Raw genomic sequence first — 24,750 nt, forward strand, 5'->3', positions numbered from 1 at the left:
AAAATCAGAAATTGTTATTCACGTTCGTCTGAAATTCAAAGAGTTAATGAAACTTGAATCCAGTGCTTAAAACTCCCCGGAACAAAATTACAATAAGATGCACTTGACACAAAACAGCAAAGGTCTGAAAAGAGCAAAGAATTGAACATGTATGAGGTTAAAGACAGTTTTATATGCCATTTTTTGTTGGTCTTGTTAAAATTTCCAAACTTGCAAAAAAAAAAACAAAAGTTTTATGAGAGGAAGGAACCAAAATCAGGAATCCACTATATTAAAGTTCTTCAAGTCCAAAACCACACTGCCTGAAAATCATAGAAAGTTAATCTGCCATATTCCAGACTTTTGTTTCATTTTCCAAACTTGAAAAAAGTCCTGGAAATCATAGGATTTGCCATATTCCAGTATACGAAGGGCCATACTCAAAAATGAGTTCTAAAAACAATAAGAAATTGGATAAAATTAAAATGTTACGGACATGAGTTTCAATTTAAAGAGAATATTTAACGTTGAGACTAAGTCATTGAAAAGCGTCTTTTGCTTCTTTACGAGCACCGAGGACATAATTCATTGAACAGCCCTCGTACATGTAATTTGACCGTTCCTCGCGAAAAATAAAAGATTAAGCTTTTTCACATCCATCTACACAACGCCATGGGTCTGGAGTCGAATGCCACGGCAACGTGTTGACCTGTGACCTCTGACATTGCAAGGATGCTTGTGATCATAGACAGCTGCTTTTTTCGATTAAATGAAACTCAAAAATTTGATCACTTACATTCTGATTTTTCAAACAAATACCTGATAGTCTGAAGATGCTGGAGTTCATATATCTTTAAAGGTGCTTGGACAAAGATTTAAAGTTAATATTTTCGCAAATTTTCTGTATGATTTCATGAGTTATATGTTGCTTTAGCATTTCATACAAAACTAGAATAAAAATCTTATTTTTTCTCGAAGTTATTGAAACTTCGTAAATGTATTTCTGGACGTGATTGATTGACACATCCTTGCACTTTCACAAATTTAATTTTTATTCTTTATACTCAAGATAAGTAGCAATTTTCTTGTGTATTGATGAAAAATATTAATCCAGAAGATTCAGAGTAGAAATGTGAGAAAGCAAAACCCAATAACAGTATTGTCAGTCCGTTCTCAGTGGTATGTGCAGTGGTTTAACAATTGAACACACCCAGTGAATCGAAAACAGTAACAATAAGTGAGCTTGTGCCCTGTTTACAAATACAGTTTACGTTTCATGGGTGTATAATTTCAATTAGTTAAGCTATGTACACAACACTGATCACGGACTGACGATATTTGTGAGTAGGTTTTGCTTTTGAACATTTCTACGCTGAAATTTCTGGATTATAGATGTAATATTTTTTCATTAATACACATCAAAATTGCTACTTTTCTTAAATATTAACTTAAGGATAAAGTTAAAATGTTTAAAAGTAAGTGCAAGGATGTGTTAATCAAACGAGTCCCGAACTTTCTACTTCCAATGATTTCCAGATAAAATAAGTTTTTTAATATATTTTCGTGTGAAATGCTATTACAATATATAGTAATTCAATTTATTTAATGACAACACTACCATACATTGGCATATAGTCAAGAATACAACAATTAACATACAAAATAAAAAATATCCAGTGAAATATATGGAGATAACGAAGGGTATTCAAGATAAAAAGTCCATAAAACAGTACAAAATAGGAGCAGAGCAAACACGGACCTCCAAAACATCAGAGGTAGGATCAGGTGCCATGGAGGAGTGAGCATCTCATTGCCAACCGGACACACCCGCCTTGTACTCCTTGTCATGATCGGGAAATAACGGAAAAATCCGTCGTCAATTCAGTGTATAAATAATGTACTTACAACTAGTATGAAAAACGTCATCAGCATTTGACTCAATGAAAAATTGTTTTTGCTGACAAGGTCATTGTATCGACCATAGAACTAACGAAATGATGACTTTGAACGAAACTGCTGATATTCTTGTTTTATCAACTTGTTTGTTAATATTTTACCTCGTTTTAGAAATTGTCCATATGTAGAGCATGCTGTAAGCATTTCAGGTTTGTTGAAGGTTTTCCTCCCTAATATCAAAGCACTTTTTCAAAGAGTTACGTACTCTTCTAGCAATTTTAATACTTGTAGGGTTGATAATGTCAATAATGGGACTTTCCTTCATGTAACAATGAGCATTAAATACACGTATATCGCGATATTGTAATCCAAGTTGTGATATTATACAAAAAATTTGAGAATATATTAAGTTCAAATCTGTGTCTAGGCACCTTTAAAAACCACCATAATATTAATGTCAATGAACACTAATTGTCAAGCAGCAAATTTGTCACTGAAGACTCGTTACTTATTCAGATGTGTTTGCAGGAACATAAGCAAAAACATATTGTTGATGCAGAGGCATATATTTTATTATGAATGTGTTGTTATAGCAGTTATACTTAATATCAAATTTGTAGCAAAAAAGTCCAAGACAATCTTAATTACAATAAACTTTTAATATGCATCATAAAATGAAATTTAATTGCATTGAAGTGAATAGTTCTAAAAGTTACAGATCTTTCATCATGACTAAGAATAATCTTTTGAAGATTTCGTTAGCAACAACATTTATTTCATTCAGGAGCATTCCTTTGGGTTGGGGATGGGTATGACTGTCTGTTATATTTGACTTAGTCCTACAGTCCTAAGTTGTAGAATACTCCTTTAAGATGTAGATATGGACTGCTGGGTCCTACAATCCTATAGTGTAGGACCGCCCCTTTGGATTGTGGATCGGTAGGACTGTGGGCTCTACCATGGTCCACTCATACCAGACATTCTTGGCAGTACAGCTTCTCCAGATGTGAAGTATGACCTGGTCATCTTTCTTCACATAAACTGGGGTCTGAAACACAAATATTTACATCAAACAATAGCCTTATGTATGGCATATAAATCAACAAGAGGCCCATGGGCCACATCCCTCACCTGAGTAGCTTTGACCGTGCTGTTCTTTACAAAATTTCCCCATTGTGATAACCTTTTGGGATTCCAAATAATGGCCCTGTCCTACCCTGGGGGTCATGAATTGAACAATTTAGAATCTACACTACCCCTGGATGCTTCCACATAAGTTTCAGTTTTTCTGGCCCAGTGGTTCTTGACAAGAAGATTTTTAAAGAATTTTCTTACATATTTCTTTGTAAAACTTTGATATCCTATTGTGGCCCTGCCCAACCCCCGGGGGTCATGATCTGAACAATTTAGAATTTACACTATCCCAGGATGCTTCCACATAAATTTCAGCTTTTCTGTCCCAGTGGTTCTTGAGAAGAAGATTTTTAATTTTTATTTTTTCTATATATTTCTATGTAAAACTTTGATTCCCTATTGTGGCCCTGCCCAACCCCCGGGGGTCATGATTTGAAGAATTTAGAATCTACACTATCCTAGGATGCTTCCACATAAGTTTCAGCTTTTCTGTCCCAGTGGTTCTTGAGAAGATTTTTTACCAGACCCCACCCTATTTTTGTCTTTTCTTGATTATCTCCCCTTGGGAGGGGACTTGGCCCTTCATTTTAACAATTTAAACTCCCCTTCACCCAAGGATGCTTTGTACCAAGATTGGTTAAAATTGGCCCAGTGGTTCTTGAGAAGAAGTCGAAAATGTGAAAAGTTTACAGATGGACGGACGGACAGACAGCTAGATGGACGGACGATGGAAAAAATGTGATCAGGAAAGCTCACTTCAGCCTTTGGTTCAGGTGAGCTAAAAAGTCCTTGTCAAGATGACTTAATCTCTAAGAAAGATTTGAATCATCAAATTATCAAGTGTAATGCAACCTTTAGGTTATGTCTAACTTAATCTGGTAGGAATGACATTTATAGGGCTATCATTTTATTAATTGTCCCCCGCTTTTGCGAAAGCGAGGGGACATTAAATCTCATTCGTCTGTCCGTCTGTCACGTCCGTCTGTCACAAAAATTTTAACCTTGCCCATAACTTTTGATTGAGGGGAGCTATGGCTCTCATATTTCACTTGTGTATCCTTGTGACAAGACCTTCTTTGGGTACCACCAAATTTGACCTTTTGACCTTGACCTTGGAGTTCGACCCACTTTCACACTAAAATTCTTAATTTTTACTTTAATCATAACTATTGAACGGTAAAGACTAGGGCTTTCATATTTCACATACAGGTAAATATCAGTATCTCGAACATGGGATATTTCGAATATCCCGCTTATGTCGAAGTCGATCGCCAGTCCCGACCGTTTTCTCTATATTTATGATTTAAAAAACACCTGATATCTCGAACACGGTAATCTCGAATACCCCGCTTATGTCGAAGTATATTCAAAGTCCCAAGCCAAATTTTTACCTGGCTTATCTCGAAGTGCAGTGAATTTCTCAGTCTACTGAACACACCTGGCGTCGTGACTTCACACATTCTCGCCAGTGGCTATTAATTAACACCTTCAAACCGGGGGAATTTTAATTTTAAATTTTGATTAATCCCAAGCTCAAGTTGGGTATCTGTGGCAGGTAAATGGTACCAGAGCTTGGGTGTTTGGTGTAGTCTACGACCGATAAAACAAACCACTTCGCAGCAATTCATAAAAACAGACAGTATAACTATTACTGATATTGCATTTAATAATATGCTCTGTATAATTTTAAAATCGTAAATTCATAAAACACAAAGATTTTTCAAGATAAACTTAAATTTTAAACAGTTAAGTTGCAGTGCGTAATGCAAAGTGCAGTGATTGATTACATTCATGTTTATCTGCGTATAAATAGATAACCTTGACCGCCATTTGCATTGTTAGTTTCGTAAACCATATGTTCCTTAGTGATACTTCGTAATGTAATATATGTAAACTGTTTATAATACTTAGGTACACAGTTTAAATACTTATTACTTTTTTAGTGCTCTGAATAACATTTTTCATCAAATAATGTTTTTTAAAAATTCGTCTTTTTCTTTTCTTACGAAGAAGGTTCTTCAACTATAACGCCAATGATGCATCCCGTTTGACCACGTAAGCATGGCCTGGAAAATGTAAAATCACTGTATATGCAATAAATTATAAGGCATGTATATTAAATTGTTTTACAATTATACACGATAAAGAAAACGACAACATTGTTTTTCTTAATATTTATTGCGAATATGCTTGAGTCTTTACCGTAAAGACTACATGTTTGGTAATACAGGACAGTGTTATGCATGAAGATACATACGGGAAAAAAAAAAACGGGAAATTATTGATTCGACGTTGGAAGATAACTTCGGATATCTCGAACCCCCGGATATCTCGAAGTCGTATCCAGGTCCCCTCAACTTCGAGATACTGATATTTCACTGTATATATTTTTGTGGCAAGGCCTTTCACTGGATACCAACAAGTTTGACGTTTTGACCTTGGAGATTTCCGTAATTATGAAAAAAACTTTGAACAATAAGGGCTAAGGCTTTAATACTTCACATACATAATTCTTTTAAAAAGACCTTTTATTGGATACCAAGAACTTTGGCCCTTTGACCTTGGAGTTTGACCTACTTTTAAAAACAAATATTGACCATAACTTTTGAAGGGTTAGAGCTAGGGCTTTCATTATTCACATATGCAATCCTTGTGAAAGGAACCTTTCATCTGATATCAAGAACACTGACCCTCGGACCTTGACCTTGGAGTTTGACCTTTTTAAAGACTGTGACCTTGGCCATAACTTTTGAACAGTAGATTATAAGACTTTTCATATTTCACATAAGTATTTTTTGTGGCAAGAACTTTCATTTGATACAGGCAACTTTGAACTTTTGACCTTGACCTTGGAGATCTTCGTACTTATGAAAAAACTTTAACCTTGGCCATAACTTTTGAACAGTAAGGGCTAGGGCTTTCATACTTGACATATTTAATTCTTGTGACAGGACCTTTCATTGGATATCAAGAACTTTGACCTTGACCTTGGAGTTTGACCAACTTTTTAAAAACTTTAACCTTGGTCATAACTTTTGAACAGTTAGGTTTAGGGCTTTCGTATTTCACATATGTAATACTTGTGAGAAGACCTTTCTTATTAAACCAACAATTTTGGCCCTTGACCTTGGAGTTTGATGTAAATTTCAAGAACTTATCCCTGGCCATAACTTTTGAACAGGTGCTGTTAGGGCTTTCATATTTCACAATCGTATTTCTTGTGAGAAGACCCTACTTTGAGTTATATTTAATTTGCATTTAAGAATCTCCGATTTGTTGTCATACATGTCATCAGTGTTTCACAAACACATTCTGTTTCTTCTATTGAGAAGATATAGGGCTTTCATATTTGACATGTGCATTACTTGTCACACGATATTTCCAAGGATGCTATGATTTCTGACCCCTTGACCTTCACAATTGACCTTAAAAAAAAATCAACTTCAGTGATAATTTTAAATGACATTTGATATGGCGTTCATGTTTGACACAATATGTCATACAAAATGACATCTCACCCACAAAGACACCGAAAGCGGGGGACCACAATTCTTTGAATTTGCTTGTTGTTATTTGCCCTCTCTGACTAACTAAAACAGTGCAACTCAAAACTTTTTTAAATTCCAGAAAACAATTATTTTTGGTATTCTAATCCAATCTACCTATTTTAAAACCATATTTGTATATAGCAAGCAAACTTTTTCTGCTCTTCTACGATATTATATGCTTCACTAGTATTGAAGTACATACAGTGGAACCTCAGATATCCAGACCCCAGATATCCGGATGCTTCAGTATCCGGACGACTTTTCATCGGGACGAAATTTTTAAATGTTATATTGTCTTGTTTAACTGGTGATTCAGGTATCCGGACGCTTCACATATCCGGACAAATTGACTAGGAAGCAAAGCGTCCGGATAAATGAGGCTCCACTGTACATCATAGAAATGCAAGTCCGCTTTTAATTATTAGCAATTTTTTTTCTGAAATAAGTTGTCTTCTTATACTTTTATAAAATATACAGCATGGCCAAGTCAAACAGAAAGACTAAGTTTATGTTTTGTTAGTGAACCTATACTAATCTGCTACCCTTACCTTGATAGGAAATAGGATGGGGAACCAGCTAAACATGCCTGGAGAATGGGTCTCTGGATGTATACCTATAAAATATAACATCTGTAATCAAAGAGTTCTGAATTTATAGACCTGTAACATCAAGTCTTTATTATCTATTCCTCTGTACCTATTTTAGTGAATAATAAAAGAGTTCTAATATCACATTACTTAGAGTATTGAAAGACAAACTTGGAAAAAGATAACAGAAGAAACAGGAATCAATCTCCATCATCTAACACTGTAGTACCAACCCATAATAGGAATAGGGCTTCAACAGACTCTGGAGAGACCAGAGATGGGATCACGTGCCAAGAAGGAGTAAGCATCCCTTGTCATTACAACCATGTTCAAGTAAATGGAGACTATGTTTTACTACAATATTGTATTTAGCACCAAGGCAGCTTATTTCAAAAACTTGATCGTACATTCTATCTACAATGGTCTTGATCGTAGTTTCTATTTACAAGGGTAGCTGGTTAATGAGACCATAAAACACTGTCTAACAATAACTCTATACATCCTGATTGAAAAGAATTTTATCTTTACGAAAAACTAACTTATAACAGGATGTTGATTCAAAGTCTAACCTCAAAGGTCAAGGTCACTGGGCAATGAAATAGTGAATATGGAGTCAGAACCATAATTTTCCATGAAATGCATTGAAGTAAACTTTGTATTATTTACAGTAAAAGGGAAACTTATTTATGAATGGGGAATCTGATCTGGGCCGCAACTGATTCAAGACTTTACAAAAGGCTTGTTAATTTCTGTTTGTTTCAATGATTTTAGGCTTCATACCTATGCTAATTTGCTTCAGATCTCAAAAATCAATTCATTACAGTATGTAGGGACGGGAAGAACCTTATCATACAAATTAAATATAAAGCTTCATATTGACAATGCATTTGGAGTTTATCTAGAATTTTTTTTTTTTTTTTTGGACATTTTGATGTGTTTAGTGTTATTTTCTTCTTGATGTTTTTGTTTACTTTACAATATATATTTAAAAATTAAAAATATGAAATTGTTGTAAACAGATTATATAACTGAAATCCAAAGTTGTGCAGATTCTGATATTTAATCTTACAGTTTGAAAACTTGAGCTAATCAGTGTGATGTGCTTACTTACTCAGTGTAATATTATCATAAAGAACAGTGTCAAAGTATCCGGCAAAGCCATGGATGATTGCATCCTGATTAATGTCAAACTCCAGTGAAGCGTAACGACTATTGTCAATGACTGCATCTGCAAAAAGAGAACATCTCATTTATATCATATTTAATTTCAAAGACGTACTTTTTTTCCATATTTCAATCCATATCAAAAACCTTTTTTAAGAGAGTCTCCAGAACAAATATACATTTCTGAAATAAAAATTTACTACATTGAATAATAAAAACACTATTTCCAAAATATATGGCTCATCCCCCCGCACCCCTAAAAAACTTAATTATTAAGCATTTTAATTTAACTTTTTTTAACAGGAACAAGTGTCTGAGCTTAAGAAGAATATCCCCCTTTCTATGGATTGTACAGTCTGAGTTATTTTAGGTGATACTTTTGTATTCATTGAAATTAAACTCTTAGACTAGACCCCTTTTTTAATCACCAGAAAGGCAAGAGAAGTTGCACCTGGGATTAACTATCAGTCAATATAAACTAAACAAAGGTTTCAATACATCTAATTGACTTTTAAAACTATACTTTAATAAATGTGAAGCCACAGGCAGAAGTTCCTTAGAGAGAGGTGTGTGAAAAATTAGATCAATATTCCTAGTTTATTTTTTGTTTTGTAATTAACTTTAGGTCACTGAACACCTGACCCATACATGCTATTTGTATATGTTGCAGGAATGAATCAAAAGATTGTTTTCCGATACATATTGTATGCTTTTAATGTCTGACCTCACAAACAAGATTCTTGTTATTTTGATCAAGGTTCACCAACTCTCTGTTGACTCATATGACATTTGGCTTGCAATGGTGTGAATAAAATAAAATCTGCATTAACACATTAAATGGTATGACTAAAATGTGTAAATGACTAAATTGTAAAGTTAAATGGAAAACAACAGATGAATGTCTGATGGCATTCAATTAGAAATGTTCATCTGATATTGTGTGCTAAAAACATTGGTAATCAAAGATTACAAAGCTCACCAACCACATCTTCTCAGACCTTTCCAGCAAGCTTGAAAAAGCACCTCAAATGTAATTACATTACATAAACTGTATATTAAAAACAAGAGATGTTTGTAAAACACTTATGCCCCCCTCCCCCAAACTGGAATTTTTCTAAGTCCAAAAGAGCACAACTCTGTCAGAAATGGTGCGATTGTACCCAAAAGAGCACTTGACCAAGATATTTATCTGATAAATCGTTTTACCAAATTTCATCTCAGTATATGCAACCTTTGCAAAGAAAATGAACGGAAACTGCATATAACTGGAATTTTTATAAGTCCACTGGACATAACTCTGTGAAAAATGGTGCGATTGTACCCAAAACAGAACTTGGCCTAGAAATACATCTGATAAATCTGTACGCTAAATTTCATTTCAGTATGTGCAATTGTTGCGAAGAAAATGAATGGAAACTGCAAATAATTAAAAATTTTCTAAGTCCAAGGGGCATAACTCTGTCAAAAATGGCGCGATTGTACCCAAAACAGAACTTGACCTAGATATTCATGTAATATATCAGTATACCAAATTTCATTTCAGTATGTGCAACAGTTGCAAAGAAAATGGACGGAAACTGCAAATAATTGAAATTTTTCTAAGTCCAAGGGGCATAACTCTGTCAAAAATGGTGCGATCGTACCCTAAACAGAACTTGACCTAGATATTTATGTGATATATCTGTATACCAAATTTCATTTCAGTATGTGCAATGGTTGCGAAGAAAATGAACGGAAACTAAGTGGACTGACAGACCGACCGACAGACCGACAGACAGCAGCAAAGCAATATGACCTCCCTTCTTCGAAGGGGGGCATAATAATCATTTGAGTCGCATATGCTTGATGTATTTTACCTTTCTTTTCATAAATGAAAATATCTCCTATAGAATAATAAAGTGCCCCACCACAGCATGATACGCCCGTCAAATATTGTTCAATAATCATAAATTGGTTGGGGTGCAAGAAAATCAAGTAACCTTGATTAACAGATTGACACAGATTTCAATGATCTAATTTCCATTTCTTATGTTTAAAATATTGTACAAACATCTCTAAGAGACTTACAGTGTAGGGATTAATAATAACAAATAAAACATCATATAATTCTAAACTGGCTGTGTTAGAGCTTAACAAATATCCATCTGCAGCTTTAAATTGTTTATTGCATATTTTATGAAATAATGGAAATGCTACAGTCTAATAAAAAAAATCAAAAATGAATTATTCTTCAGACTATAAAATTCTAAGTGAGACATGACTGCAATTTGTTGCAAATATATAAAAACTGAAATGTAATTTTTTTTTTCAATGAACACATGTATAATTAGTTTTAATTATATTATATACAATACTAATTTAGTTTTAATCATAAAACTAAAACATCAATTTGTTTTAATTACATTACACCAATTGAAAGATCTTTATCTGGACTATAGCCATCAAGAACTCTTAATGAACACAAGCAACTATGAGGCCATTTCTTTTTGCCCAACTCCCAAGAGATAAATTAAGATAACACTGCATGATCAGATCTAGAGATGCTCTTGACAGTTAGCTCCCGACAATAAACTCATTAATTTCTCTCTAATTTGACATGCACATTTCTGCTATCAAAATTCTCCTTGACCAGTGCTTGATAATTATGCCCATGGGACAAACTGAGTTCCTCTCAAAATATTAACATTTGTTACAGATTGCTGTAAAGTATATGATGAAAAAATAAGTTTTTACTTAATTTAACATTTTTTAATAAGGATACAACTAAATTTTTACATTTTTTAGGATTATGAAATTTAAAATTTAAAAGACTTATTTTTTAAAAATAATCACTTTAATTAAAGGTCACAGTGACCTTGAAATAGGCCGCGACACACCTACTACCTTAGATGTATACTTTTGCCAAGTTTGAAAGCTCTAGGTCTAATAGTTTTCTAGTTATGAGCCGGACAGGATTTTTCCATATTTGGCTATAGCATCTTTATTAAAGGTCAGAGCGACCTACTTTTTGTGCGCGACACACCGTCTACCCAAGAACTATCAGTTGACAAAGTTTGATAGTCCTAGGCCTAATAGTATTAAAGTTATGAGCCGGACATGAATGGACAGACGGACGGACATGAAGCCTATAACATAATACGACGGGCGTATAAAAAAAAGTTATCATTATAGTATAGAGGATATTTTTATTTATGAAGAGAAAGGTTAAAAATGTCAAGCGCCTGGGATTTGAGTGTCTAACTTTCCCTCCATTAAAAACATGACCTTATTTGGGTGTCTGAATTACCCTCACATTAAAAACCTACAACTATTAGGGTGCCTGCCCCTCTAAATACCTAACCCTATTTAGGTGTCAGACTTCCCCTTACAACCCCCACCCCACTATTTACTTATCCTATTTGGGTATCCCCCCCACTCACACTATTTGCTTACCTCTATTTGGGTGTCTGCTCCCCCCACACCCCCACAACACATACAGTTTTACTTACCCCTATTTGGGTGCCCCCCTCACTATTTACTTATCCCTATTTGGGTGCCCCCCTCATTATTTACTTATCCCTATTTGGGTGCCCCCCTCACTATCTACTTACCCCTACTTGGGCCCCCCTCCTCACTATTTACTTACCCCTATTTGGGTGCCCTCCTCACTATTTACTTATCCCTATTTGGGTGCCCCCTCACTATTTACTTATCCCTACTTGGGTGCCCCCCTCACTATTTACTTATCCCTACTTGGGTGCCCCCTCACTATTTACTTATCCCTATTTGGGTGACCCCCTCACTATTTACTTATCCCTATTTGGGTGCCCCTCACTATTTACTTATCCCTACTTGGGTGCCCCCCTCACTATTTACTTATCCCTACTTGGGTGCCCCCCTCACTATTTACTTATCCCTATTTGGGTGCCCCCTCACTATTTACTTATCCCTATTTGGGTGCCCCCCTCACTATTTACTTATCCCTACTTGGGTGCCCCCCTCACTATTTACTTATCCCTATTTGGGTGCCCCCTCATTATTTACTTATCCCTATTAGGGTGCCTGCTCCCCCCCCCCCACATTACTTACCCCTATTTGGGTGCCCCCCCCTCACTATTTACTTATCCCTATTTGGGTGCCCCGTCATTATTTACTTATCCCTATTTGGGTGCCCCTCACTATTTACTTATCCCTACTTGGGTGCCCCCCTCACTATTTACTTATCCCTATTTGGGTGCCCCCTCACTATTTACTTGTCCCTATTTGGGTGCCCCCCTCACTATTTACTTATCCCTACTTGGGTGCCCCCCTCACTTTTTACTTATCCCTACTTGGGTGCCCCCCTCACTATTTACTTATCCCTATTTGGGTGCCCCCTCATTATTTACTTATCCCTATTAGGATGCCTGCTCCCCCCCCCCCCCCACACACACACACACATTACTTACCCCTATTTGGGTGCCCCCCTCACTATTTACTTACCCCCATTTGGGTGCCTGCTCCCCCCCCCCCTTCACACACACACACATAACTTACCCCTATTTGGGTGCCTGAATTTGAAGACTTCTTGTGGAGGGGCTAACTCCTTACAATTGTGAAGTCTAACAACATATGGAGTCTCAAAGTTATGCTGAAAATAATAAAACAGATAAAAATAAACCATGAAAGTGTACCCTGTTTTCTGAAGTGATCTGAACTGTTATACTCATATTCAATAGGTGTTGTGTGTGTGAGAGAGTATGCCCAGCTATATTCACGTCAAAAGGTTTGTTAGAACGGAAGTTGTGTGAGTGTGTGTTTGTCTCTCTGTGTATAAATACACTTCTATACTAACGTCAATAGGTGTTGTGTGTGTGAGAGTGTACACACTGCTATACTCACGTCAATAGGTTTGTTAGAACTGGTGTTGTAAGTATCAAGGTGTGTGTGAGGGTGTGTCTGTCTGTCTGTGTGTATACTCACATCAATAGGTTTGTTAGAACTGGTGATGTAAGTGTGAGGGTGTGTCTGTCTGTCTGTGTGTATACTCACGTCAATAGGTTTGTTAGACCCCGTGTTATCTTTACACACTCGGACCTCATTGTAAAGTTTCTCAGACATCAGTGGTGACATATAGGATGTATACTCACAAGGTATACTGATGCCATCATCTTAAAAAATTCACACTAAATAATCAGGATGACTTCATTTTATAAGATATAAAACTTATCATTATTGCTATTAAAGATACATGCTTTCAAACATGAAGGTACTATTTCTTTATTTCTGAAGAATAAAACCAGAGAACATGCTGATATCCTTGTGATTTTGACTGCTTTCAGTCAATGGTGGACAAAATATACATATTTCACAAGAAAAAAATGTTTTCAAACAAAAATACACCAAAATGATAATTTTATGATCGATCTTAAATGATATTCATTATATAATTTTATTAAACAAATTAGATTTCATAGTTGAATAAATTAACAGAAGAAGGGCATAATTATAAAGGATTAAGTGTTGACCCTCAGAATACTGATGAAATCAACTGTGCATAAAAAAAAAGGACCCTCTCTACACCTGCAATATGTTTTTTAGACATTTAGAAAAATATAATCTATAAAGGTGTTGATATTGAATTTTTCTATTTAATTTTCACTATTTGGAAAAATAGGAAAAATAACCAAACACAACACAATATCAGCGAATAGAAATCACTGTTGTTTACTTCAACATAGAAAATACATATATGTAACATGTTCAATTAATTTATCTCTTGGCCTTTTAATATCTTAAGAATACTTGAATTGATTACAAATTGAGTAATATATTGTAAATTCTATTTTTTTTTTTTAGAATTTAGGTCTAAGGGCAGATCAATCTAACTGCAGAAAAATTCAATAGAATCAGAACTCTTTAGTGTGCAATGTAGAGAGGTTTCTTAAATAGCAAATCTGTCAAACATGTTGTGTTATGTGTATGTAAATATAGGTTATAATAAAGAGTAAACATTCCTATTTCTTTTTGTACATAGAATTAATAATAATGAAAGCAAACCTGAAAGCTGATATAATGTGTTACCTTGTAAAAATCTTTGTGCTCCATCTAGACATTCTGGGGAGAGTTCATTATCTCCAAACGAACCAAGCAGTTCACTGACCAAGATGTCCGCCTTCTCCGGAGCCTCCCAGAGCCGCATGTCACATGACACCACCTCAACCAGGTCCCCCCACATCTCCTCCTTCATGTTCTCCAACCTTCAACAAAAATAAACAAGATTTATATTCCTCAACACATGTCACACGACAGTCACATGACACCAGTCACATGACACGACCTCAACCAGGTCCCCCCACATCTCCTCCTTCATGTTCTCCAACCTTCAACAAAAATAATCAGTATTTATATTCCTCAACACATGTCACATGACAGTCACATGACAACAGTCACATGACACCATCTCCACCAGGTCCACCCACATCTCCTCCTTCATGTTCTCCAACCTTCAACAAAAATAAACAAGATTTATATATTCCTCAACACACGTCACATGACAGTCACATGACAACAGTCACATGACACCATCTCCACCAGGTCCACCCACATCTCCTCCTTCATGTTCTCCAACCTTCAACAAAAATAAACAAGATTTATATATTCCTCAACACATGTCACATGACAGTCACATGACAACAGTCACATGACACCATCTCCACCAGGTCCACCCACATCTCCTCCTTCATGTTCTCCAACCTTCAACAAAAATAAACAAGATTTATATATTCCTCAACACATGTCACATGACAGTCACATGACAACAGTCACATGACACCATCTCCACCAGGTCCACCCACATCTCCTCCTTCATGTTCTCCAACCTTCAAACAAAAATAATCAGGATTCATATTCCTCACATTCCTAAACAAACATGGAGAAAACAATTTATATGACAATACAAAAATCTATAGAAGTGAGAATAATAAATTAAGGACGTTTGATCCTGTGCTTTTGAGTCGAATTTGGTCTGGACCTTTATTTCTAATATTCTGCATCGTTTTTAAGTTTTAACGTTGAATTTAGATTCTACAATGCAAATTAAACTATATCCATTGCAAAAACTGCAATTAAATTCCTTTCAAGAAGGGTTATCCAGGGACTATATTTTGGGGCGGAAGGTTTTTTAGAAGAAAATTATCAATTTATCCCTTTCGAACTTTATAGAGTACTGTTAATTTTAGATTCCTATTTTTCCATGCTGGTTGCACACAAAGCTGTTTTTTGCAGTGAAATGTGTTATGCGTGTTCTGAAATATCTATTAAATTATTTCTTATGAATTCTTTCGACGAATTATGACAAATATAGTAAATATATTCTGAAAGTCCAGGAAAAAATTGAGCCAATTTTAACAGAAAATTGATAAATTTTTTGTAATATCTAAAAATTTCCATCATATACCCCCCACTTTTGGTTTTCTTTTCTGAATATTTAAGATAACTTTGACCTACCTGCTTAAATTCAGCATAAGTTTAAGACTTTAAAATAATTTTCTTGCTTATTAAATTTTCAATGCCAGAAAAATCACATTTTGTGAGTGCAGAAAGGTCAAATAATTGATTATGCATAGCAATTTGAAACTTTTTCCTAGTCACAATTTTCAAGTGTCTTTTTTAATATAGACATAGTTTTATTTTGTTCCATGCTTCATTTGGATTAAAATATTAGAGGGAAAATGTTGAAGATGTAATTTTTTATTAAGACATAGATTTCAGTGCAAAAAGGTCATATTTAATGTACTGTAGCGCCAAAAGAAGCGTATTGATCTCCATATTTTGATTTGATTTTTAATTAAGCTATATGTGTAGAAAGTAAAAATATACTTGACAAAAAAAGTTTGACTTTAAATATCAGGATCGAACATCGTTAAGTTACCAATCCAATGACTGTCATCCCATAGATTGGAGTCGATTTTAATTGATTTAGTCACATTTACTTAAAGAAAAGAACTGTCATCTGCTAGGTCACCTGGCCTGATGCCTTCAGTAAGGACTGGATCAACTTGATAGCAATAGTCCAAATAACATATAACATATAGTTGTTTCTTACTTGTACATAGAAATGTTCTTCTAAATATTGCCCTGTATATTGTACCTCCTATTCATTGTTATAGAACTCACGTTACCACAGCATTGGGGTTTTTCTCCACGGCGTACACCTTGCGGATTTTTCGGTCAGCCTGATGGGATGCCGCTATTGAGGCCCTCACCAGGGGCCCCCTACCTGCCCCTACCACCATCAAAACACTGCAAAGGAAGGAAAAACAAGGCTATCAAAACAGTATTTATACATTTCACATGTTCTTTGCTAATATACTGTTTAGAAAGCTTCTACCTTCAACAACATCATAAAATGCAAGGAGGGGGGGGGGGGTGTGTGTGAAAAGGTTAATCAACAATCATCATACAAGGTATGTTCTGTATCCATTTCTCTAGGATATAGCAAATCCAAAATAGAGCAAAGACTATACGAGGCCCACGGGCCACATGGCTCACCTGAGTAACTTTGGTGATGCAGTTCTTTACCAGATTTCCCCTCTTGTTATACTTATTGTGGCCCCCTAACCCCTCCCCTGTCATGATTTTAATACAGTAACTTTAGAATCTACACTACCCCATGATGCTTCCACATAAGTGTCAGCTTTTCTGGCCCAGTGGTTCTTGAGAAGATTTTTAACGATTCTCCCTGTATATTTCTATGTAAAACTTGGATTCCCTATTGTGGCCCCGCCCTACCCCCAGGGGGTCATGATTTTAACAACTTAAAATCTACACTACCCCTGGATGCTTCTACATAAGTTTCAGCCTTTCCTGGCCCAGTGGTTCTTGAGAAGAAGAGTTTTTAATGACCCTACCCTATTTTTGTCTTTTCTTGATTATCTCCCCTTGCAAGGGGATTTGGCCCTTCATTTTAACAATTTAAACTTCCCTTCACCCAAGGATGGTTTGTATCAAGTTTGGTTAAAATTGGCCCAATGGTTCTTGAGAAGAAGTTGAAAATGTCAAAAGTATTCGAGTACTTATACAATGTACTACATTTATAATTAAATTATAGTACATTGTATAAGTACTAAGGCTGGGTATTGGCCAGAGATTTAGTATTGTGATATTTTAAATTGTATTGGGATATGTATTGCAATATTTTCAACAAAAATTCAAAGGCCATTTTCTTATCATATTAAGCTTAATTAACATGCAGAATAACATAATTATGGTAAGTAACCAAATGGGAAAAAATCTTGTTGACCTTATTAAAGTTATGCTCTGAAATACATCTCAAAACAGCTTTTGTCTTACTGTCTGGCTAAAAAAGAAACTTTTCTTACATTTAATTTTATTTTAATGATAAAATTCATTAGTCTTAGCAATTTTCCATTATGTCGATATCACAAAAAACATATTGCAATACAATATTTTTTGTCAATGTATTCCAAAATATCAATATTTTTGCCCAGCCCAAATGAGAAAATGAAAACGGAACTTTTTTTCTTGATAAGATAAGATAATATTTATTTAAAGTCAGGTACATCAACAAAAAACATTAGCTCTGAAGAGCTATTTTCTGACTACAATATGACTTGTCTCCACAGTACTAACTTTTTATTTTATCAAAAATATGATAAAACTTGAAATTTGACTTCAAACATTATGTGTGTGGGCCAGAGAACCATCATTTCAATTTTATTTAGCATGTGAAGCAAGTCTGGTAATTTCTTTCCCTAGTTGCATCAATCATACAAGTTTGGTCCATGTAGGGCTATACGTGTAGTAACTTGGAAATGGATTTTCTCCTAAAACTTCGTTATATATGGGTATATCATCAGCTGATCTCAACTTTTTGAGCTAAAAAAATGCATTCCTACGTTTGTCAATTCACCATCAGTTTCCATTCATTTTCTTTGCAGTGGTTGCACATATTGAAATGAAATTTGATATACAGATTTATCATAAGAATATCTAGGTCAAATTTTGTTTTGGGTATGATCGGGCCAATTTGAATAGAGTTATGCCCCTTAGACGTAGAAAAATTCCAATTATTTGCAGTTTCCGTTCATTTTCTTTGCAGAAGTTGCACATATTGAAATGAAATTTAATATACAGATTTGTCATAAATATATCTAGTTCAATTTCTGTTTTGGGTATGATTGGGCCATTTTGGACAGAGTTATGCCCTTGGACTTAGAAAAATTCCAATTATTATAAAGCCCCAAAACAGGGTGTTAGTAAATATTATTATCTGACAGTTAATAAAGATCTTGTTAGCAGCAAGTGGAGTTATCTATCTAATACGGATGGCAAATGAAGAGTGAATTGCCAAAGAGTTAGCTGCAAAATGTTCCGACTGATTAATCGGTTAATTGTATCAAAATTTCTCAACATATTTCATCATTATGTAGGCTCTACTCAAATAAACAAGTTATGTCACACATATAGCGTGATCTATCAATTAATAAATATCTTGTTAGTGTCAAGTGGGATTTATATCTTTTTAATAAGGATGGCAATGGAATACAAAAGAAGATGGGTGAACAAGGCGGGCAGAATGCCTATAGCCTCCGATATTAAGAAATCATATTAAATATGTGAATTGATTATTTAAATTAACTTCTAATTATTGAAATTTTTGAAATTATGAGAAAAAAGAAACTTTTCTGAGAGAAAAAAATCTCGTAAAAAATTTTCTCTCATAAAATTATTAGATGGTATTCGTGGGATTCGAACTCTAGCAATAAAAATCCGGCGTATCAATATCATACTGCTTTGAGACTAACGCGTTAACCACTATGCTACAACGTGGTGATTTCATTTAAATCATGTTTGTGATAAACTTAATGGACTTGAAGTATTTCTCGGAAAGATGCTAATGTTGTGTCATAAAATTGTACAGGTATAGTGGGTGATGTTTTTGAAAACCAAAAAATGTGTATTTTATAGCACACTTTTAGGATCATCTTTCAAAAAAATGGAGAGAAGACCCACTCATATTGAAAAACTTTGTTTAAGTATTAGAAAATGATCGTTTTTGTTCTTTTTAGTGTGTGTAAGCATTTTCATAGGCAAATATTTTCAGTCTCTGTGAGATTTTTGTAAATTGTAGAGATTTTACATAAAGTATACTTTAATATTAGATGAAATATCAAGTAAAATTTGGAGTCAATTGAGATTGAAATTTTCACTTCTTATCTGTCGCACTATAGGCATTCTGCCTGCCTTATTCACCCATCTTCTTTCCAATCCATTCACCGCTATGCACTCCTACCAATTAAGCAGTTAAGGACAGACGAGACGTTCCTCAATAATATATAACTTTTTCCAAGATTTTGTCCTTGAAGAATTACTACTTTAACATGTTTACTCACAAAAATTGAGGTACCTTACCAGGCATTTGTGCGAGATACCAGAGGATGGCATTTCTTATATAATCCTTTAGGGAAAAAAACTTAGTTTGCAAAAATCATATTTTTAGGGTTTCTAATTAAAAAAAAAAAAAAAGAAACCTATGGAATCCGGATAGGGCCAAACAGTTCACTATCGCACCAAGCATCAACTTAGAGGTCGATGGCGCGATAATGCGATGGCACGATAACAACGAAACGGTGGTGCGATAACGGTGAAGCGATGATGCGATGACGATGATGCTAAAATGGCACGATAATGCGATGATGATGGTGCGATAGCACGATTGAGCAATAGCAAATATCACTTCATCGTCATCGCACCATCGTGTCATCACTATCGCACCATCGCATCATTGCACCATCACGTCATCGCATTATCGCACCATCGTCATCACATTGTCGCGCTATAGCATCATTGTCATCGCACTATCGCACCATCACTTGATCATTATCGCTTCATCGTCATCGCATTATCTCTTCATCGCACTATCGACCTAAACCTTGATGGTGCGATGATGCGATAGTGAACTGCGTGGTCCTATCCGGATTCCATAGAAACCAGATTAGAAATCAGAAAGTTATTAAAATTTTGTATATTTTTCATACATTATGAAGATATACAAAACAGATATTTGGGGAACGTATCGTCTGACCTTAATTGTATCAAAATATCTCAGCATATCTCTGAAAGCTCAAATCAAATAAACAAGGCTATATATACATATGATACATGTATAGAAATATTATGATTATGTTAGAACAGAACACCATATATATTTTATTTCTATTTTTAATCAGAAACAAACAAAAACAAAATAAAGAAATGAAAGAAAAATTACAAAAAAAAAAATCTAAAACATGCTTGAAATCAGAGATAGTTATAATTTTAAACAAGAGGCCCATGGGCCAAATCGCTCACCTGAGCATTGTGGCTAGGAAATTGGTTTATTATCAAAAAGTTTAAATCCAAAAGTGTTCCCATGACCAATCATGGCTTTGCTATTCTTGAGAAGATGATTTTTAAAGAATTTTCTTATATATGTCTATGTAAAACTTTGATCTGCCATTTTGGCCCCGCCTTATGATTTTTGAACAAAAATCTACACTACCTGAGGATGCTTCCATAAATATGATCAATCATGGCTTTGCTATTCTTGAGAAGAAGATTTTTAAAGAATTTTCCTATCTATTTCTATGTAAAACTTTGATCGGCCATTGTGGCCCCGCCCTACCCCCAGGGGTCATGATTTGAACAAATTTGAATCTACACTACCTGAGGATGCTTCCATATAAATATGATCAATTATGGCTTTGCTATTCTGGAGAAGAAGATTTTTGTTAAAAGAATGTTCAAATATATTTCTATGTAAAACTTTGATCAGCCATTTTGGCCCCGCCCTACCCCCGGAGGTCATGATTTGAACAAAGTTGAATCCACTACCTGAGGATGCTTCCATATAAATATGATCAATTATGGCTTTGCTATTCTGGAGAAGAAGATTTTTAAAGAATTTTCCTATGTATTTCTATGTAAAACTTTGATCGGCCATTGTGGCCCCGCCCTATCCCCGGGGGTCATGATTTGAACAAAGTTGAATCCACTACCTGAGGATGCTTCCATATAAATATGATCAATTATGGCTTTGCTATTCTGGAGAAGAAGATTTTTGTTAAAAGAATGTTCATATATATTTCTATGTAAAACTTTGATCAGCCATTTTGGCCCCGCCCTACCCCCGGAGGTCATGATTTGAACAAACTTGAATCTACACTACCTGAGGATGCTTTCATCAAATATGATAAATTATGGCTTTGCTATTCCGGAGATTTTTAAGGAATTTTCCTATGTATTTCTATGTAAATCCATCAAATATGATAAATGATGGCTTTGCTATTCCGGAGATTTTTAAAGAATTTTCCTATGTATTTCTACGTAAAATTTTGATCAGCGATTTTGACCACGCCCTACACCCGGGGGTCATGATTTGAACAAACTTGAATCTACACTACCTGAGGATGTTTACCCATAAGTTTCATCTTTCCTGACACAGTGGTTCTTGAGAAGATTTTTAAAACATGCCAACAAATTTTCACTAATTCCCAATTATCTCCCATTGAATGAGGGCTTGGCCCTTCATTTGAACAAACTTGAATCCCCTTCACGCAAGGATGCTTCCTGGCAAGTTTGGTTGAAATTGGCCCAGTGGTTCTTGAGAAGATGAAAATGTGAAAAGTTTACGACAACAACAACAATGACAACGACAGATAACGGACAAATTTTGATCAGAAAAGCTCACTTGAGCCTTCGGCTCAGGTGCGCTGAAAATCAGAAGAAATGTCACACACACTCATTCTGCATTGTCACAATTCTCCAAACTAAGTCTGAACTATTGCTTATTTTACAATGTTTGTTCAATAATATACATGTATATGTATAGATACGAGGGACATTCAATAAATAATGTCATCGGTGCTCGGAAAGAAACAGAAAAACGCTTTTCAATGATTTAGTCTTAATGATTAAACTAAAATATTCTCTTTTCATTCAAACACATGTCTGTAACATTTTTATTCAATTTCTAGTTGTTTTTAGAACACATTTTTGAGTATGACCCTTAGTATACTGGAATATGGCAGATCCTATGATTTCCTGAAAGGTGTTTTTTTCAAGTTTGGGAAATGAAACAAGTCAAATGTTGAAAGTGCTGACCAATGTTGTTGGTGTGACAAAACATTAACTTTCTGTTTATCCCTGGAACCCATTTACTCTTCATGGCCTGTGGGTTTGGACTCTGTCATGAAGAAATTTCATGTAGTGGATTCCTCATTCTGGCTCCTTCCTCTCATAAACCTTTCACTTTTTTGCAAAAATTTTGCTTTTTAGACTCTTCCAGAAATTGAAATTATTCCCCCAATAAGAATTGAATTAACAAGACCACTAATATTTAAGGAAATAGCATATAAAACTGTTTTTGTGCTTTTACTATTCTTTGCTCTTTTCAGGCTTTTGCTGTTTGGTCAAGTGTATCTCATTGTAAATTTGTTTTAAGGGTTTAAAGCAAAATGGATTCAAGTTTTATTATCTGTTTGAATTTCAGACAAACACGGATAAGTACAATTTTTTATTTTTTTTAAATAATTGGCAAGATATTCCTACACCCTGTCGTTTTCACTCATTTTTCAAAATATTGGGTGACCTTTGAGTATTAAAATTTTTTACTATCAAATGTTTCTTTAAAACAGTGTGAACTACCCCCAAAATGGTGTCTATCAAATTTGCTATGTGTCTTAAAGTCAATCAAACATACTCAGTGATAATTTATTGAATTTTTCGCAAATGTACATCAGTTGTTGTATGTCCTTGTCGCCAAGGACTGTACCCATTTTTGTTCATTGAATTGCAAATGCTCATGTGTGTATAAAACAGACATTGGTTGCTGTAAATTTCACATATTTCAGTTAATATAACTTTGGGATTCTGAACAAATTTTACAGCAGCTTTTATGGAGCGTTTAATTTCACTCTAGTTTACCGATTTTTGACTATTCATTTTAAATGCAGTGTCTCGACTAGCCCTTGTTTTCCAGCTTCTCACAATGGAACTGTGTGATGAAAAGTGGTCACATAAACTGTGCTGAACTCATTAAAGATTCAATAATTAGGGAAAGTCAAGCTTAATGGCATATGATTTCTATGTTGTATGTCATCGAGCTGATGACATTATTCATTGAACGTCACTCATAATTTCAAAGGACAGAAGGGCTATTTAAGAAATATATTTGGTACATTTCACAGTACTCAGCACCCATTTAATCAAAACTGTTAAAGAGACACAGGAAAGGCTGGTTAGCGATATGGTGTTTAAACAACAATTACCATCTCAACCATTTCAATTGGAGGAACCTTAATCATGTGTAAATTATCTTCAAATCAGCTTAAATAGACAGGTGAAAATGCTTACATTTCTTATATTTCCTTTTGTGTTTTTTAATGTATTGGGAAATTGTGTTCATATTTATACAAATATTAATTTTCCCTGATTTACTAATGCAGGCTATTACTTTGCACATTTTATTCTGTAATTTATACATTCCTGATCAATGTCAATGGTGAAAATGATATTTAGAGGGTTCATTTCTCTTTTTATAATTTTTTTAATTTTTTTTATTTTTTTGGTTTGTTTTTATATGAAAAAGAACAAGAGGCCCATGGGCCACATCGCTCACCTGAGAACCTTTGACCATTCTGTTCTTTACCAGATTTCACCCTTGTTATACATAATGCATCCCCACCCTACCCCACTGATCATAATTTAGACATTTTGAAATCTACACCATGATCCTTCCATGGGCACATATGTTTCAACTTTATTGGCCCAGTGGTTCCTGAGAAGAAGATTTTCAAAGATTTTTCCAATATATTTCTATGTAAAAATTTGATTCCCTATAATGGCCCCGCCCTTCCCCCGGGGGTCATGATTCCTACAATTTAGAATTTACACTACCCCAGAATGCTTCCACATAAGCTTCACTTTTTCTGGCCCAGTGGTTCTTGAGAAGAAAATTTTCAAAGATTTTCCTATATATTTCTATATAAAATTTTGATTCCCCATTGTGGCCCCGCCCTTCCCCTGGGTGTCATTATTTGAACAATTTAGAATCTACACTATACCAGGATGCTTCCACATAAGTTTCAGCTTTTCTGGCCCAGTGGTTCTTGAGAAGAAGATTTTCAAAGATTTTTCCTATATATTTCTATGTAAAAATTTGATACCCCATTCTGACCCCGCCCATCCCCTGGGGGTCATTATTTGAACAATTTAGAATCTACACTATACCAAGATGCTTCCACATAAGTTTCAGCTTTCCTGGCGCAGTGGTTCTTGAGAAGAAGATTTGCAAAGATTTTTCCTATATATTTCTATATAAAACTTTGATTCCACATTGTGGCCCCACCCTTCCCCTTGGGGTCATGATTTGAACAATTTAGAATCTACATTATACCAGGATGCTTCCACATAAGTTTCAG

The 24,750-nt window shown here is 34.9% G+C and overlaps 1 protein-coding gene across 1 annotated transcript in view; it reads right to left on the minus strand.

The window, feature by feature from the left end:
• Window positions 1-2,515: 2,515 nt before the first annotated feature.
• Window positions 2,516-24,750, minus strand: part of LOC134268994 (protein arginine N-methyltransferase 5-like) — a 35,078-nt gene continuing 12,843 nt past the window's right edge. Inside the window, exons 11-17 of the mRNA XM_062751220.1 lie at window positions 16,445-16,570; window positions 14,351-14,526; window positions 13,319-13,437; window positions 12,824-12,917; window positions 8,256-8,372; window positions 7,106-7,170; window positions 2,516-2,923 (exon numbers count right to left, since the gene is read on the minus strand). Of these exons, the coding sequence (XP_062607204.1) occupies window positions 2,771-2,923; window positions 7,106-7,170; window positions 8,256-8,372; window positions 12,824-12,917; window positions 13,319-13,437; window positions 14,351-14,526; window positions 16,445-16,570 (850 nt within the window). The 3' untranslated portion in view covers window positions 2,516-2,770. The remainder of the gene's footprint in view (window positions 2,924-7,105; window positions 7,171-8,255; window positions 8,373-12,823; window positions 12,918-13,318; window positions 13,438-14,350; window positions 14,527-16,444; window positions 16,571-24,750) is intronic.

This window comes from Saccostrea cucullata, unplaced genomic scaffold, assembly GCF_032062105.1.
Source record: "Saccostrea cucullata isolate Sc308-1 unplaced genomic scaffold, CSIRO_AGI_Scuc_v1 ctg504, whole genome shotgun sequence".
Classification (NCBI taxonomy): domain Eukaryota; kingdom Metazoa; phylum Mollusca; class Bivalvia; order Ostreida; family Ostreidae; genus Saccostrea; species Saccostrea cuccullata.